The 16,310-nt window shown below is 36.5% G+C and overlaps 1 protein-coding gene across 2 annotated transcripts in view; it reads right to left on the minus strand.

The window, feature by feature from the left end:
* The window catches only part of LOC120771957, a 232,475-nt gene that overhangs the window by 20,580 nt on the left and 195,585 nt on the right, over positions 1 to 16,310 (minus strand). For both annotated transcript variants that reach the window (XM_040100270.1, XM_040100269.1), the window contains exons 5-6: positions 12,455 to 12,557; positions 9,677 to 10,690 (exon numbers count right to left, since the gene is read on the minus strand). In XM_040100270.1, the coding sequence (XP_039956204.1) occupies positions 9,677 to 10,690; positions 12,455 to 12,557 (1,117 nt within the window). The remainder of the gene's footprint in view (positions 1 to 9,676; positions 10,691 to 12,454; positions 12,558 to 16,310) is intronic.

Genomic DNA, 16,310 nt, shown 5'->3' on the forward strand with positions numbered 1-16,310 from the left:
AAATTTAAATGTTATTCAGCGCTATTATGCAAAATTCAGCACTATTAAGCTCTTAAAAGGAAGTCAAACGGAAAGTAGACATTTTTTCGAGTGCTACTTAGCACAAAAAATATTATTTACCAGATGGAAGGTGAATGCATTTCCAATTATATCTAAACTGTTTTACATAAAAGGTTCCAATTTTACATCAATAAATAAGGTTTGATTCTTATTGCAGAAAAGCTTGTTTGTAGAAATATCTCTGCTAAATAGTCTATTTGAGAAGTACTTTTGGCTACTTGTTAGTTCAGGTTGATTGAGAAAAAGTAATAGTTTTTAATTTTTCCGTAATGTTCAATATAAATCAATTAAACCTTTGGAACTTCAGTCGTTACTGTTTACTATTCTAATTTAAACATTTTGAGAATTATTCATTGCTCTTCAGCCTCATTCAGCTATATTCAGCGCGATTCTGCACTACATTTTAAAGCTTTTGGTTACTCAAAGGTGTCGATAATGATAATACTTTTATTTTATGGTCATTCAGCGCATTTTTGAGCAATTCAGCACTATTTTTATGCTTGATATAAATTTCTGGATGTCCTAAGTTTAAGTAATACTGACTTTGGATATGTTTAAAAAGATTATATTACATTTACTTGAAAGTTTGGAAAATAAATACAAAATTAAAACGACAAAGATGCACAGTGATTCAGCACAATAAAATTATTGTCAGCTGTTCTATTTTAAAAATTTGAGCGTATTCGTTGCTATTCAGCTTTATTCAGCAATACTTTTCGCTTTCTGACTTGTGTGGTTATTTATTCAATACTTTATTCAAAACACGACTTTAATTGAAATAAATACAATTCTAAAGTACTAACATAAGCCTAAACGCTCTCTACGCAGTCTATACGCCCTTGAAATTCAATCGCGTTGACACTGTGTCGTTGCTCCATCCGCAAGGCAAGTTAAGGAGCAAAACAGTAAAGCATAGCGCCACGCGGCTCATTCGTCTCCTACACGTACGTGCCACAACGCGTCATTGTCATCATCAATAAACAAAATGTGGCACACGTCTGATGGGCCCATAATATCCGAGACACATATGATATCCTAGAAGAGACAGAGGTGTGAGTGTGCTTAACTTTTATTGAATGTCAACATTGTGTATTATTGCTTTAGCTGTTTTTTTTTTTGTCAGCCAAAGTCAAAGTGTTTATCACTCTATCTATCTCACTCTTGCAACTTTGCAGCTCTGCTCTGTTACTAAGTGCTGAGGAAGCGCTGCAAATCCTTAACTCAACGCCAATAGGCCTACATACATTTATACCCGAAAATATAGGCGCTGACACAAGACTGCGCACTTATTTTAGTCAATCAGCTACTCTCCTTCCACTCTCTGGGCTCAGCTGTCACAATTTAAGCCCAAAATTAAATGAAGTGATTGATTACCGTATTTTAACGGTAATTCTTGTTGTAAAGCGCTTTTCATGAGGCTAAAGGTTTTGTACACTTATGTGTGTTTGTTTACAGCTTGTTCCTTACAGTGTCGCATTACACCTGGCTGTGTTGGTTGTTGGTCTTTGCCTGCCTCTGTTGAGCTGTGTTTGAGTTTATCAATTTACTCAAGTTGCGTGTTAAAGGGCACCAATTTACGCTGTCACAATGACGTAGATTGTTAATTAAATCGATAGAGTACATTTGAGTTGATGGTACGCTGTAAATTTCTCTAAATGTCAATTTTAAATGTTCAACATGCTGAATTTGGTTGAAAGTACCTGAATTTCAATTTCAGCTTAATTCAGCGCGCTTAAAATATATTCAGCTGCTTATAAAAGAAGCAGTTCGTTATATTTAATTTCTTAAAATGTTAAAGTTATATGTTCAATGTGCTGAAAGAGCCTGAAGAACTACTTTCTGATACAAAAAAGCCAAAGTTGTCAATTATAGGTTAATTCATCGCGCTTTAAATAAATTCAGCTGCGTATGAAATGAGCCTTCCATTATATTTCATTTATGATGAAATACAAGATTATATCAAGCACTAAAGTGGCGCTGAATTACTCATAAATGAGCTGAATCATCATAAAACACGAGTACTATTATTATTATAGCTTTTGAGTAAACGTTAACTTAACAACTTATTATAAAAGGCGCTGAATCATGATTACATACAAATATTGATATGATAGTCGCTTTTCAGTAGGCAATAACGTAATAACGTATTGCTTAAGTGCGCTGAATAGAGCTGAATAACAATAAAGAACTCCCAACGTTTACAAAATTTTTTTTACAGCTTTGAAAAGTATGCTGAAGAAAAGGAGCTTTTATTAGTGTTTGCCACATGAAAGATAAGCCTTTCATATTTACCAAACACTTACGAAAATATTGTCTTAATCATTAATTTATTTTTAGACTTACATATGTATATTACATGAGCGCTATTCAGCTGAATCTTATTTTCCATAAATTGTCTAATATTTTATTCCTTAGCAGTAAATAAATGTATTCAGCTCACTTCAGAACATGCCTGCTAGACAAAAACACTCATCTATACGTTATATTTTAAATACTATTTCTTTTCAGTTGTCAAAACGTATTCAGCGCAAATTTGAAATTTATCAAATTGAAATATGCTTGATTTTGAGTAAGTTGCTGTTAAAACTAGCGCTATTCAGCGTTTGTTGTTTCATTCAGCACATTTAGTTTCAAAAAATATTGCGTAAGAAATGAATATAAGCAAACTTAAATCAGTATTTTGCAATTTGGGTTTATTGCGCCAAATTCAGCACAATTCAGCTAACATAATTGGATTGTAAACCACACTGATACTTATATTTAGGTAACCTTATCTTAATAAAAAAACTGCGCTAAATATATTTTAATAGTATTACATAATAATGAAGCCCAAAATTAGACATATTATTTGCATACTATTCAGCACATTCAGCGCTTTAGTCATGATTTTCATAAAGGCCGTTCAGTCTTCAATAAGCTCAGCTTAATGAGTTAACAGCATTTTTAATTTAAATTGTATATAATCGGAGTAATATTTCAGCCTAGTTAGAATAGAAAAATCCTCCACAAATCAATCGCTTAACATTTTAAACAAAGCAAGTGCCGTAAAACCAGCTGACAGCGTGACAAACGAATGACTGCCGAAGCGCACAATCAAAAGGAGGCAGCAAGGAGTGCAAGCTCAAGGCAGCCAAGTCAGCAACAGCTGGAAATAATGCTGTGAATTATGTCGCTTGGCTGAGCCTATAGCACAACATTTGCTATGCTGTCAACGCCTCGCAAACGTCTGCGACAGACAACTAACGGCCTAGCAATGCACCGCAAACAGCAGTTGCAAGCTAACGATAACGGTGTAAGTTAAATGCAATTAAAACGTTGCCCAGTACGTAAGTGGGGCGGACACTAATAGCTGAATTGATGGTAATATGCGTACATAAGTAAAGACGGTTATTCACTTGAAGAGCTGAATAACGGCTGACAAGCTGAATATCGGTTGGTAAGCGTGTTCCAGAACAACTAAAGTAGTTACATATGTCCTTACTTAAATTGGTTAACAAGTATTCTGAACTTTCTTTGAGTTTACTGTAGATATACCCGCAGAAAAGTAAATCAACTCCGGATCTCAAAAGTTTGGTTCTTGCTCAAAATTATTCAGAATTCTCAAGATAGAATACTGGTCTTCAGATGGCAAAATATTTTATTTTACTTCGCGATCTACCTCATTTCAAATGTTTTCCCATCACTCAAGGACAACTTTTTGAGGAATTATATCCCCAGTCCCAGTGGGTGAAAGAGTTAAGTGGTGTAATACCATTGGTCCTTCTTCCAAGGAACAGCATTACCAAAAGCGTAAACTTCACCAAGAAGTTCAAGGTTGATTCCACACTCTAGCTACTGCTTAGGGATAGCACAATCTCCATATCTATGATTTTCGAATTTCGCATTTTTCAGGCAGAAGTCTTTGCCATAAGTCAGTGCCTAAAGCTTAACGCCCATCGAAACTATCGTGTACTTAGCGATAGTCAAGCGGCACTTAAAGCAATTTCATCTTATGAGATCAATTTACTGAATATCGGAACGTAACCAAGTGCACCTCATCTGGGTGTCAAGTCACAAAGGTATAGCTGGGAATGAACTGGCTGATGATCTCGCCCGCTCCGCAGCATCCATTAACATGGTAGGACCTGAACTCTTCACTGCGGCGGGTCCACATACCATAAAAGAGCTGCTTCGAAGGAAGAAGAACTACAACAACACGGGGCATGCGTCATGCCAAGTTGCTAAGGCGGGGTTACAACCTCAGCAGGTTTAAATATGACATCAACCTCTTTAGGAACAAATTCAGACTACTGGTCAAATTCTACACTGGCCACTGCAAGCTTCTTGCGTAAACTGCCGGTTCTGTGACAGGAAACCTGAAACACCAGAACACTTGCTAATTCACTGCATAGGGTAGGTTAAAGACATGGATCCAGTCTCCAAATAAGGATCCCATCGCTTCGCTAGCACCCAGCAGTGTATTGGATTTATCAATATGCAAGGTCTAGGTGAGTCATTATGATTGAGGAGAGGCATTTCCCGTCTATCAATCAATAAAGCGAAACGAAAGCCGAAAGTGATTTCCAGGACGAAGATGAGGGGATCGTACTTTTCTGTATTAAGTACTTTTCCTCTAAGCTAATTCGACATTTTGCTTTGAAAGGAATTTGAAATATCTTAAGTTACTGTATAAAGTAGTTTTGCAGCTCACAGATGAGCTTATTATTTTTATTTTTTACACCCGAACACTTGTTTATTCTTTAGCACAGTCAGCAAACCCAAGTGGGCTTGGAATACTCTGCTATTGGCGTGAGTTTCGCACCTCTCGGAGTGAAGATCCACACTGAAAGGGGAGATCTTCTACTGGAAGATGCAGTAGTCTGAAAGTGTGAAACTATACTTGTTTGAGAGCTAAATGTTGACTGCTGGTCCTCCAAGCCACTGGCTACAATACTTTGAAGCTCACAGATAAGCTTATTATTTTTATTTTTTACATATACAGGCCATGTCCGCCCGTCTTCCCGGCTATCCATTGATCTGTCTATATGCACGCAAACTATTCATTAGAAGGATGGAGTTATATGTAGAAGTTCACGCAAGTGAGTAAAGTTCTCTGATTGACATTCACTTGGTATTGGCCAGAAATGATTCTTTTACATATGGCAGAAGCAGTTCACGACTTCCGGTCGTAAAACAAGTATCCTCTTGGTAACCACAGAACATACGTTTGTAGGCGAGCAAAAGCGAGAAAGCGAACCATCCCTCTCCAGGGTTATGCGTTGGATTTTGGACCCGCTACGTAAAAGACGCTCCCAAAGAAAATAGGACAACAGCCTCAGAATAGAAACCCCCCTTTTGATGACTCCGTTGGAAAGACCAAGTGGAGTAGGACTTGGCTTTGCTTGGCGACACATTACAAGAAGAAGAAACGTCTGGCGCCTTTTTGTCAACTCGGCTATAACCGCGTAAGGGGTGTCTACGCCAGTACTGAAGAAGAAGTCATTCAGTTTTTGAGATATTGATATGAAATTTTGCATACATTTTTATCTCCCCAAAGATATGATCATTTGTTGGAACTGTTTATATCGGAACACTATAGCATTTAGCTGCCATACAAACTGACCGATCAAATCATGTTATTGTGTGGAGTCTTCTGTATTTCTGAAGGGTATTACAGCAGCGCTGCCACGAAGTTAACGCTTTTTTTGTTCTTATTTTAGATTCACACACGCCTTCACCGGTTGCTGCCACCGCAACCGGCAAGTGTGAATATTTGGTTGCTCGTTGACAACTCGGTAAATAGCTGCATCAGTGTTGTGGTCTAACTTTCACACAAGCACATTGGCCGACAGATTTCAAACAAACACATAACAGCAACAACAACAACAATGTGTTTTTTCTGCAGTTTGCATAGCTGTCACCAAAGGAAGGCTGAGCTTAAATTTCAATTGCCACACAAGTGTGGCATGCAAAGTTTTTCTCGCCATACAGGAGAGAGCAGTGTCAAAATGCAGTGTTGCATTGACGCTGCAGTGACACACGCTCACACATACAGTTGAGGTGTTGTGTGTGTGTGTGTGTGTGTTTGAGACGCCTGGCAGTCTGGCCGCTTGCCAATGGCCCGCATTTGCACTCACTGCCACAAACCACTAATGAAAGTCAACTTGGAAAAGTTTTGCTGCTCGCCACACCGCCAATACCACCAGCCAATGGTTAGATGATGCTGCAGCAATGCATAAACTTTGCTTTGTTTTTGTGGTTGTTGTTTTTGCCATTGCTGTATCTACGGTTTTAGGTAGTGCAACTTTAAGTTGAAAGCAAAATGCAATTAAAGTGCAGCAATGTGGTAGCCAAGCGCCAGTGCAACTAACGCACACACAACCATACGAGTACACACACATATACTTAAACATAAGTAAATGTGAAAGTAAATGAGTTATTCAAGTGAAAGATTTAACTTTATAAGGCCGAGCGAGCCTTTGCTGTTCGGGAGCAAACTAATTGCCTCATTTGCTTGTTGCTCTTGCATAGTTACCGTTAGCATACGAAATATCTTAGCACAGCTTTTTTATGCTGTTGTTGCTCTCTCGTGTATTGTTGTTTTATTTGCTTGTTCCGTTAGTTAGGTGGTCGTGGTTGGCTGCGTTTGGCACGTCAAAGTTTGTAGTTGATTTAAAATGAGTGAAAGTTTCCGCCAGCAACGAAAGTGGATTTCCAGATTTAATGGTTGCGTCAAGTGGTGAAGATAGTGGCTGCTTCGCATTTGTTGGGAAATTTAAGAAAGTTTATCAAAGATGCTACGAACTTGTCGAAAACTGAGTAGAATAGTAAAGAGTTCGAGAGCACAGAGACTGTGAGTAGAGAGTAAAATCAATAAGGAAATAATTTTCAAAGTATTTGTTTGAGTGAGAGTGAAAGCGTTTTGGTGTACATAGTGTTCTAACGGAGGTGGTAGATAATTCTCGAGCACATCAAACAATAATATTGGAGGACAAGGTTTCATTCCAATATTACTGAGTAAGACTTAGTAGACCCTACTATTTTTCAATGGTTCTCTTTTATTAAAGTAAAAGTATTCTTGAAAAATATTATGACAGCTTCAAAGTCAGACTTTTTGTCAGATTTTTTTGGTAACATTTTTGTAAAAATATTAAAATCTACCCGGAGTTCTTTAAACTAATTTTTTATTTTCTCACAACTACAAAGGGAACTACTTTAACAGTCTCTTCTTCATAACGATTTACGGATATTTTTCACAGAACGGTCGTAGTATCTCCTAACATTTCAACAAACTCTCTGGTCGGGAAATCTGCTCTATAGTATATTCGTTTTCAGTGCATAAAATTAGCAAGTTTTTCTATTCTTGGAATCGCGAATTTAAAGCAGAACTTTCGACATCATAGAAATGATCGAATATAGTGATACTTCTATGACAGATCACGCGTGAGTCATGCCAAGTTGTAATGTCATTTTTGTTCAGTATTGTTTGGCATTCCATCATGCAAAAACTTACGCCTGAGCAACGTTTACAAATCGCTCAACTTTATTGCAAAAAATCACGTTCCATAAAGAATGTTTTTCGGGCGCTTCGTTCAACTTATGGTCAACATAATCGGCCAACTGAGCGTACTATTAGCAACACTATCATCCATCTTGAAATCCAGCATTGATTATTGGATAGCATTCGACTGAATAGACTACGTCCAGCATGTAGTGAAGGAAATATAACAGCCATAGCTGAGATCGAACAGACATTACAGAGTCGATCACCGTTCGCAGCAACTCGAACTGACGTATGGAACGACTGAGTGCATTTTATGTCGAGATCTTAAATTGAAAGCGTACAAAATACAGCTTGAGCCAGGACTAAGGCCGTTCAACATTCCTAAGCGACATTGCTTCGCTCTATGGACTCTTGAAAAGTTCGAAGAAGATACAACGCTTTCGAGTCAAGTTTTGTTCAGCGATGAGACCCATTTATGGCTCAATTGATATGTAAACAAACAAAATTTCCGCATTTGGAACGAAGAACAACCTAAAGATGTTTAAGAGCTGCCATTTCATGTAGAAAAACCATGATTTAGTATGATTTGTGGACCGGTGGAGTCTGCGATTCATATTTCTTCAAAAATAAGGTGAGAACGTAACCTCCAATGGCGACAATTATCACGCCATGGTTTCAACAAGATGACACCACTACCCACCCATCAATGGATTTATTGAAAGAACACTTCAGTGAGCAGATAATTTCACGTTTTGGGGTAGTCGATTGGTCACCAAGGTCGTGGGAAGTCACACCGTAAGACTTTTTCTTGTGGAGATAAGTAACGTCTAAAGTCTGTGCGGAGAATCCTGCTTCGGTTTAGGCCTTGGAGCACAACATCACGCATGTCATTCGCCAATTAGTAGTAAAAATGTTCGAACAAGTGATTGAAAATTGAACTCAACGGATGGACTATCTGAGACAAACCCTCGACCAACATTTGAAAGAGATAATATTCAAAAAGTAAATACCAAAGAATGTTGGTTCCAATGATAATAAACATTCTCCATTAAATTTTAAGTATCTATGTTTTTTTTTCAGAAAAGTAGATAAACTCGAAATGGATCACTCTTTATAACCCTATATCTCAATGGATTCGTTTTAGGTAACACAAACAGCCATTAAAAATATTTAAAAGATAACTTTGTTTATAAAAATTTATTTCAAAATTAAATTTTAATATTTCCAACATTTAACTTAATATAAAAAAAATATTTTTAGAGGTGTTGCCACATTTTTTAAATCAAAAGGCATCAATTTAAGCTGGATTAAGAAAGCATTTCAATGCAAATTTTATTATAAGAGGTTGCCATATGTTCACAAAGTTTAATTTAAAAATTATTTAAAAAATAAACTCTTAAATAAAAACTGATTGCAAAATTATGCACATACATACGTTTAAAATAACGTAATTAAAAAATATATATATTTTTAAAGATGTTGCCACATTTGTAAAAATTTCAACGAACTGAAATGATAATATAAGTTTAGTATTGATATAGGCGACAAATTAAAACAGGTTACGCAGCATTTTATTGCAAATATTATTGTAGGAGGTTGCCATATGTTTACAAATTTAATTTTAAAAAATAAACTTAAAAATAAAAACTGATTGCAAATTATTTTCATTTACAATGGCGTGATTGAAAAACAAAAATTTAAAGTGTTGCCACATTTATGAAAATTTTAACGAACTGAAATGTTAATATAAATGGAGTATACGATATGGGCATCAAATTAAGCAAAATGAAGTCAGCATTTTATTTCAAGGTTATTGGAAGGGGTTGCCATATATTCAATAATTTTCATACATAAATAAAAAAGTTTTGATGAAATTTTTATTAAAACTGATTACCGAATTAAAGGCGTAAAGGCTTAATTTTAAAATTTTTTTTGAAAAGCGTTGCCACCTATTCATTTCTGTTTTACTTAACAATGATAATTAAATTAATTAATTATTATTAACTTTAATATTAGGTGGGCTAGATTTTCATATAAACTTAAAGCCTTTTTTAAATTCATCAAAGAGACGTGAAAAGTTTCAGTTAAAGTTTTAAGCAAATCACTGTTAATGCTTTGCATGCGCTTACTCACCGTGCACCGTTGCCGTTTGGTAGGCCGGCGGTGGCGGCAGTGGCAACACATCAGCCGCGCTACCCATCAAAGCCGGTTGCTGTTGCGTTTGTTGTTGTTGTTGTTGTGGTTTCCGCGTTGCATGCGTTAGCTGTATGGTGTGATATTTCACAATCGGCTGATTGCAAAGCAATTGCGTTGCGGCTGCGGTGCTGCTGCCCGAACCCAAGCTGGTGCCACTTATTGTTGTTGCTATTGTAGCGTCATTGTTTGCTGCAGTTGCTGCCGCAGAGTCAACGGACGTAAAGCTCGATGTTTGCTGGTGTTGTTGTTGGTGTTGCTGTGGATGCGCTGCTGTGGCAATTGGAAAGTAAATTGTGGCCGTCGCTGTGCCCCCGCCGGGCACTGACACATTCGCCGATTGATAACAATTGCCCGACATGCCGGTGGCGATGAGTGTGGCGCCCACACCGATGCCGACGTTGCCATTGCCGTCGGTTGTGCAATTATTGCCACTGCCGCTCAGCGCCGAGGCGATGCCTGTTGCGGCCGGCGTTGTTGTTGTTGTTTGAAAACGCACCAGCGCACCGCTGGGCACAGCAACATACTGTTGTGGTTGTTGTTGGTGTTGTGGTTTATGCTGGTGCGTTTGCAGCGTCGCGTACTGGCGCAGTGTTGGCAGTGCTTGTAGCTGTTGTTGTTGTTGTTGACCTTGTTGTGTGGGCGACGAACCGGCCGATACGATGTGGAATGTTTGCATGGCATGTTGTTGTTGTTGCGGCTGCTGTTGCAAATGTTGCGGTGATGGTGTGGCCGAGCGGCTATAAAGTTGCTGATATTGTTGTTGCATTGATTTCGGTGCTGCCGCTGCTGTTGTTGCCATAAGCATCACATCGGGACGTTGTTGCTGTTGTTGTTGTAGCTGCGGTTGCTGCTGATGCTGTTGTTGATAGTAGTGCGCATTGATTTTCGCTCCCGTCAACATTTGATTTTGATTCAATTTCGCCGGTGAATTGTGCAGCAGGCGACAGGAGTCTGAAAGGATAATGTGAAGAAGCAAATGCAAGTCACTAATGAAGTCGTTTAAAATTGAAAGGGCAGAGAAAATTATTTTACCAGCAGTTTAAAGGCGTACTAGAGTTCGCAGAGTGGAGTTCTTGCAACATACTTACAGACGCATCAAAAAAAAAAAACTAATGGAGTGGGAGCCGGAATCTATTACTCGGATTTGAACCCCAAACGCCCCTTAAAGCCTCCGGAATACTGCCTTATCTACCAAACGGAAGTCTTTGCAGTCAGGAAAGCGCCATACTTTTTACTCACACTATCTCAAAAGGACTTCCGTGCGTTTGTTGGCTTTTTGACAGGTCACAACCGACTGTCATTGCGGCTCGCATGCAGTATATAAGTAACAACAGCACAAGCAGAAAATGCAGAAAAGTAGACATGAGATAGGCCCTGGAATACCTGTCCAGCATTATCTAACCTCAGATATCTATTATCTTCACTGTTCAAAGGACTAGATCATCAAGTTTAGATATCAAGTGGCTTTTAAAGTTCGCAAAGAACGTTGACATACTGTATGACGAATACTTTATCTTAAGTCAAACGGAACGTCCATTTGTCATTATTAAGGGCCAGTAGGTCTATACATTGCGTGACAGACAAACTTTTCCTAATATTATACTACTCGATAGATAGCGCTAGATTACAATTATCTTCATAAGTCCCTATAACAAAATACTTAATACTTCTAAAAAGTATGCATTACTTCGGGGGCTGATCTATGCATCAATATTTGATACCAATTGGTCAGGTGGAAGGGACACCTTTCCCACTTTAGTCGCATTCGAAGCTAACCTGAAATCTCTGCCATGCTGTGGGTGCGGCACCCGGCCGCAGTTCGACTCCACACTGAACTGAATTATCAATCCTACCTGTCTTTATGTTTAAACCGCAGCCACCACGAATCTCTGGCAAAGGCCAAACCCAATGAGCAGATTCGAGCGAATTCTAAGAATTAACCCCAGCCTATGGTACCAGATCTAAGTCTCCAGTCAGACCTTGTAACTTTTGCAATTACCAGTTGAGCACATATCACACTCAATGACTGGTGACATTTGTCGCTTGAATTTCAAATCATCATCTTTTATGTATTGAGAGTTTAACTAGGATTGAAAAACTTTATCTAAAGCGCATTATTGACCCGATAGATGGCGCAATATTGACTCTAATTTGCTGAAAATAAACTGCTTTTTAATACCGACCAATCAAACTTGCTTTCATGCTCCTTATTTAATTCCATATATTGAGAATTAACTCAAGAAGAGCTGAAGTTTTAAACATTTGAGTGCCAGCTTAATGGTTGACGCCATAGATGGCGCAAAATTGATGAAAATTTGTTTAAAGCAAACTTTGGAACAAAGTTTTCTCTTCTACCGACCCATCAAGCTTTCTTTTATTCACTTATTTTCCCTTTATAAAATATTAAAGAATAATTTTCTTTATTGACGTGGACACAATTGGACATTACAATTATAGCCAGGTAAGAATAATTGTCGAGGTAAATTAAAAAAACAAAAATTTGTTCAGTTAATTTATGAAAAAATGTGAAAAAACCACGACAGCTATTCTCAATTCAATTCAGTGCAGCTTGTGTATTTATTTTTATTTATTATTTTAATTAATATTTTTTTATTATTTTTTAAATATCTAATATAATTTCTGCAGTTTATGAGATAGTAAGGAGCGTGAGGTGTAAGAAATTGTTAAAAAAATATGACTTAGTCATATACTCACCATCTGCCGAATCGCCCATATTACCGCTATTGCTGTAGTCATAACCACCGCTCAGATTTGTTTCCGAAATTAAAGCGTCATATTTACAGTTTTTGCAGTCCAACTAAAATGAAATAGTAAATTTATGAAAATATTATTTAGTGGAATTAAAAATCTATTCAGAATTCACATATTGATTGTATTAAAGATAAGCCAGTCATATATTTTTCCGAGCTCCTGTCTAATAGGCCACATTACTACTTCATACTCGCAGCGCTTCTTAAGATCCCAATACGCATAAATATCTTGTTTCATTCAAGGCGGTGCTATGGAGACGCATATTTTTATGAAAAGAAGCTCATAATAGCCAGTTTATTGTGAAATAGAAGAGGAATATCTTAGAAAACTAAACTTATTTCACAGAAAGTTATTCAACTAAATATAGCAGAAACTATATAGAACACAAGGTTAATAAACGTATCGTCACCTAAAATGCAAAATAACGTACCAACATTTTCGAAAATTTACAGTGGCGTGAATGAAACACGAAATAAAATGGAACAAGAGTGAAAAAAAATTTTAATATTGGTTAAAACTGGTTCATATATGAGCGCAAAACCTGAAAATTTTGGACATATGTAATATTATGTATGTCATTTGAAGTAGCGAATCGTAAGCAATAAGATACTCAATTTCGAATTTTTTGATGATACGTTATTTTGCATTTTAGGTGACGATATAAGCTCAATATATGTAGCAAAAACTTAGAATTATGGAGATATTTCGATGGATACTTAAGACTGATCTACATAAATCTACAATTATGATATATATTGTGTAGTCGAAAAAGTCTTTTCGTATTGTATTTCGTATAGATGTCGCCACAGTCGTATATCTTCAGTGCTACCAATCACATTGTATCACACCATATAGTGTTAGAAAGGCGAAATTTCAAGCTTCATCTAACCAAAAAAAAAAAATAACTTCGGGTATGTTGAATAAAAAACAGCACTGTTCAAAAATGAGTTAAAACAAAGAAGAAATTCGCTATATTTTTCGATTACCCAATATATTTTCCAACCATAAAAAACAAACACCTATATTTTTTTTGCGAAGCTGTTCATAGCATGATTTATCTCAATTCACATTCCCATCCATATTTTGTTACGTAAAATAAACTATTCGGTCCCCAACACTAGGCGAAATATAATTTTAATTCTAAAAAATGTATACATCATCTCATTAAGTACATATTTTGATAAATTTTTCAACCAAGGAAAAAAATATTTTTGCAAATAACTCAGACATATGTACATATAGAAGACATATCTCTGAAAAATTATTTATGTCTGAGGAATATTTAGTACAAAATTATTATATGAGTTGATATAGTTTTAAACTGGTTTACTGGTTTATGTCAAATTTAATGACACTAACTTGGCAATAGCAAAAAAATATCAGTGACTATTATTCCATAGATTTGAACAAAAAAAAAAACAAAAAAAAAAATCTTGGAATGGCAACAAATTGCTAATTTCCATATTTCCGATATTTTGTACTAATTTGACGTACAATCCTAAATTTAACTTGACAGTAATTTGTCTCAAAAAGTGTTGTCAGTTGTAACAGTAAGACATTTCCCACAGCAGCTCACAAATTTTAAATTTTTTTTACCAGATTAGAAATAGCGTTCGAAATATATGTGGCTGTATGTTGTCATGAAAAATAAATGGCCAGCTTTTTCTCTAGTTTGACTTCTTCTTTATTAGCGTAGACACTGCTTACGCGGTTATAGCCGGGACAGTCTAGTTTGACAGCAACTGTCATTAATCTTGACGACGTAAAAACCACATTATAAAAAAGCTGCAGCAATGCCGGAAACTTTATGTTCGGTGTTTCTTTTTTCAGTTCAAAAACGACGTTAGGTCGTACTGCCACTAAGGGTATCGATAAGCAAATAACGCCGATTTTAAAATTATGTCAAAGTTAACCGCAATAATGACAGAATTTGGACATGACTGTAAAATGTTTTCAGATGTTTTGAAAGACTTCTTAGTGTTTTTTTTTATACCCGGAGATTAATTAATGTATAAAAACTGACTACTTGAAATACTTTTGTTTTTTATTTTTCACTTCTTTCTTGCTTAGTTGGAAAAGAAATACCTATTTTTATGCCTTGAATGGGATTTACCAATTTTGCCACGGAAATTGTAACATCTTGAACAAGTCACTACTAGTCTGTTTTCGAGATAACGATCTGAAATTTTGTTCTTATCCATATCTTCCTAAAAAACTGCTATTTACTTCGCAACGCCGGTATCGGACCACTATAGCATATAGCTGTCATACAAACTGATCAATTAAACTCAAGTCTTTGTATGGAAAACTTTTTTATTTGTTAAGATATCTTCATGAAATTTGGCGTAATTTATTATTTCAGACAATAACGTAACCCTCAAAGAAATTGTGCCGGTTGGACCACTATAGCATATAGCTCCCATATAAACTGATCGATCCAACTCAAGCCTCTGTATGAAAAATTTTTCAAGTTGACATTGTATCTTCACCAAATTTCACAAGGTTGTTAAGAAGAGCATGACTATAATCTCAGCAGAAATTTTTCAGATCGGAGCATTGTAACATATAGCTGCCATACAAACTGATTGATCAAACTCAAGTCTTTTTATGGAAAACTTTTTTGTTCGACAAGATAATTTCACAAAATTCAACACAAAATAATATCCAAAGCAGCACTATATTGTGCGAAGAAATCGCGCAGATCGGACTACTATAACATATAGCTGCCATACAAACTGATTGATCAAACTGAAGTCTTTATATGGAAAACGTTTGTATTTGTGTAGCCATCTTCATAAAATTCGGCACAGATCACTAACTTAGGCATTGCTACAATTCACGAAGAAATCTCACAGATCGGACAACTATAACATATAGCTGTCATACAAATTAACTGGTCAAACTTGAGTTCTTGTATGGAAAATTGTTTTTATTTGACAAATTCCAACATTTCAGTAATAGTTAACAACTCTCGCATTAAAAACGCTATTATACCCCTCCATTCGCTCCATTTCATATATTCAAATATCTAAATTTTAAATTATATTATGCCTTAACTTCAAAGCATTTTCCGGAGTTGAAATGAATTCAATATTTCATTTAATTAAAACCAATAGCATTGCATCCTTGCTGTTTCCCGAAAATTTCCTTGCATACTTGCGTACTCTTACTAAATGGCTATATATAGTATATATGCTCTTTCATTTAGCTATCTCACATTTTCTGCGCTGCTCCATGCTGTGCTGCGCGTTTGTGCTCCGCCAACTAATCTCATTCACCAAATCCTACACTAAATTTACTATCAAAGCATATTAAACGAGCGGAAGAGCAGCGCGTGATAAAGTCGCACTAATCCTTCGAACAAAACCTCAGTGGCCACATGCAACACCTCACACACACATACATGCACACATGCAGCACAAGCTGACAACTCGACGGCAACAAATTTATATACAAATGGACTTTTACAGTTGTCAGTTAACCAATCAGTTTGCTTCTGCATTGAAAGGACGCTGGGGATTTTATTGCTGGCATTTGCTACGTCGAGCTTGTAAGTGTGTGTTTGTGTGTATGCTTGGAAATCGCTATCTAAATGACTTGGTTCAGCTGTTGTGTGCTACAAGGTGTGTTGGTGTTGGCAAATCCAAGCATTTGTATATATTCGGAATAAATATCGGGCTATTTATATCTTCAATTTCTGAGTGTGGTGGCTGGAATCCTTTCACACAATCGACTACACATGCAATATATATCACACATACATATATAGTGCTGCCTTTATATGTACATACACCCACAT

Source organism: Bactrocera tryoni, chromosome 3 (genome assembly GCF_016617805.1).
Source record: "Bactrocera tryoni isolate S06 chromosome 3, CSIRO_BtryS06_freeze2, whole genome shotgun sequence".
In the NCBI taxonomy this organism is placed as follows: Eukaryota; Metazoa; Arthropoda; class Insecta; order Diptera; family Tephritidae; genus Bactrocera; species Bactrocera tryoni.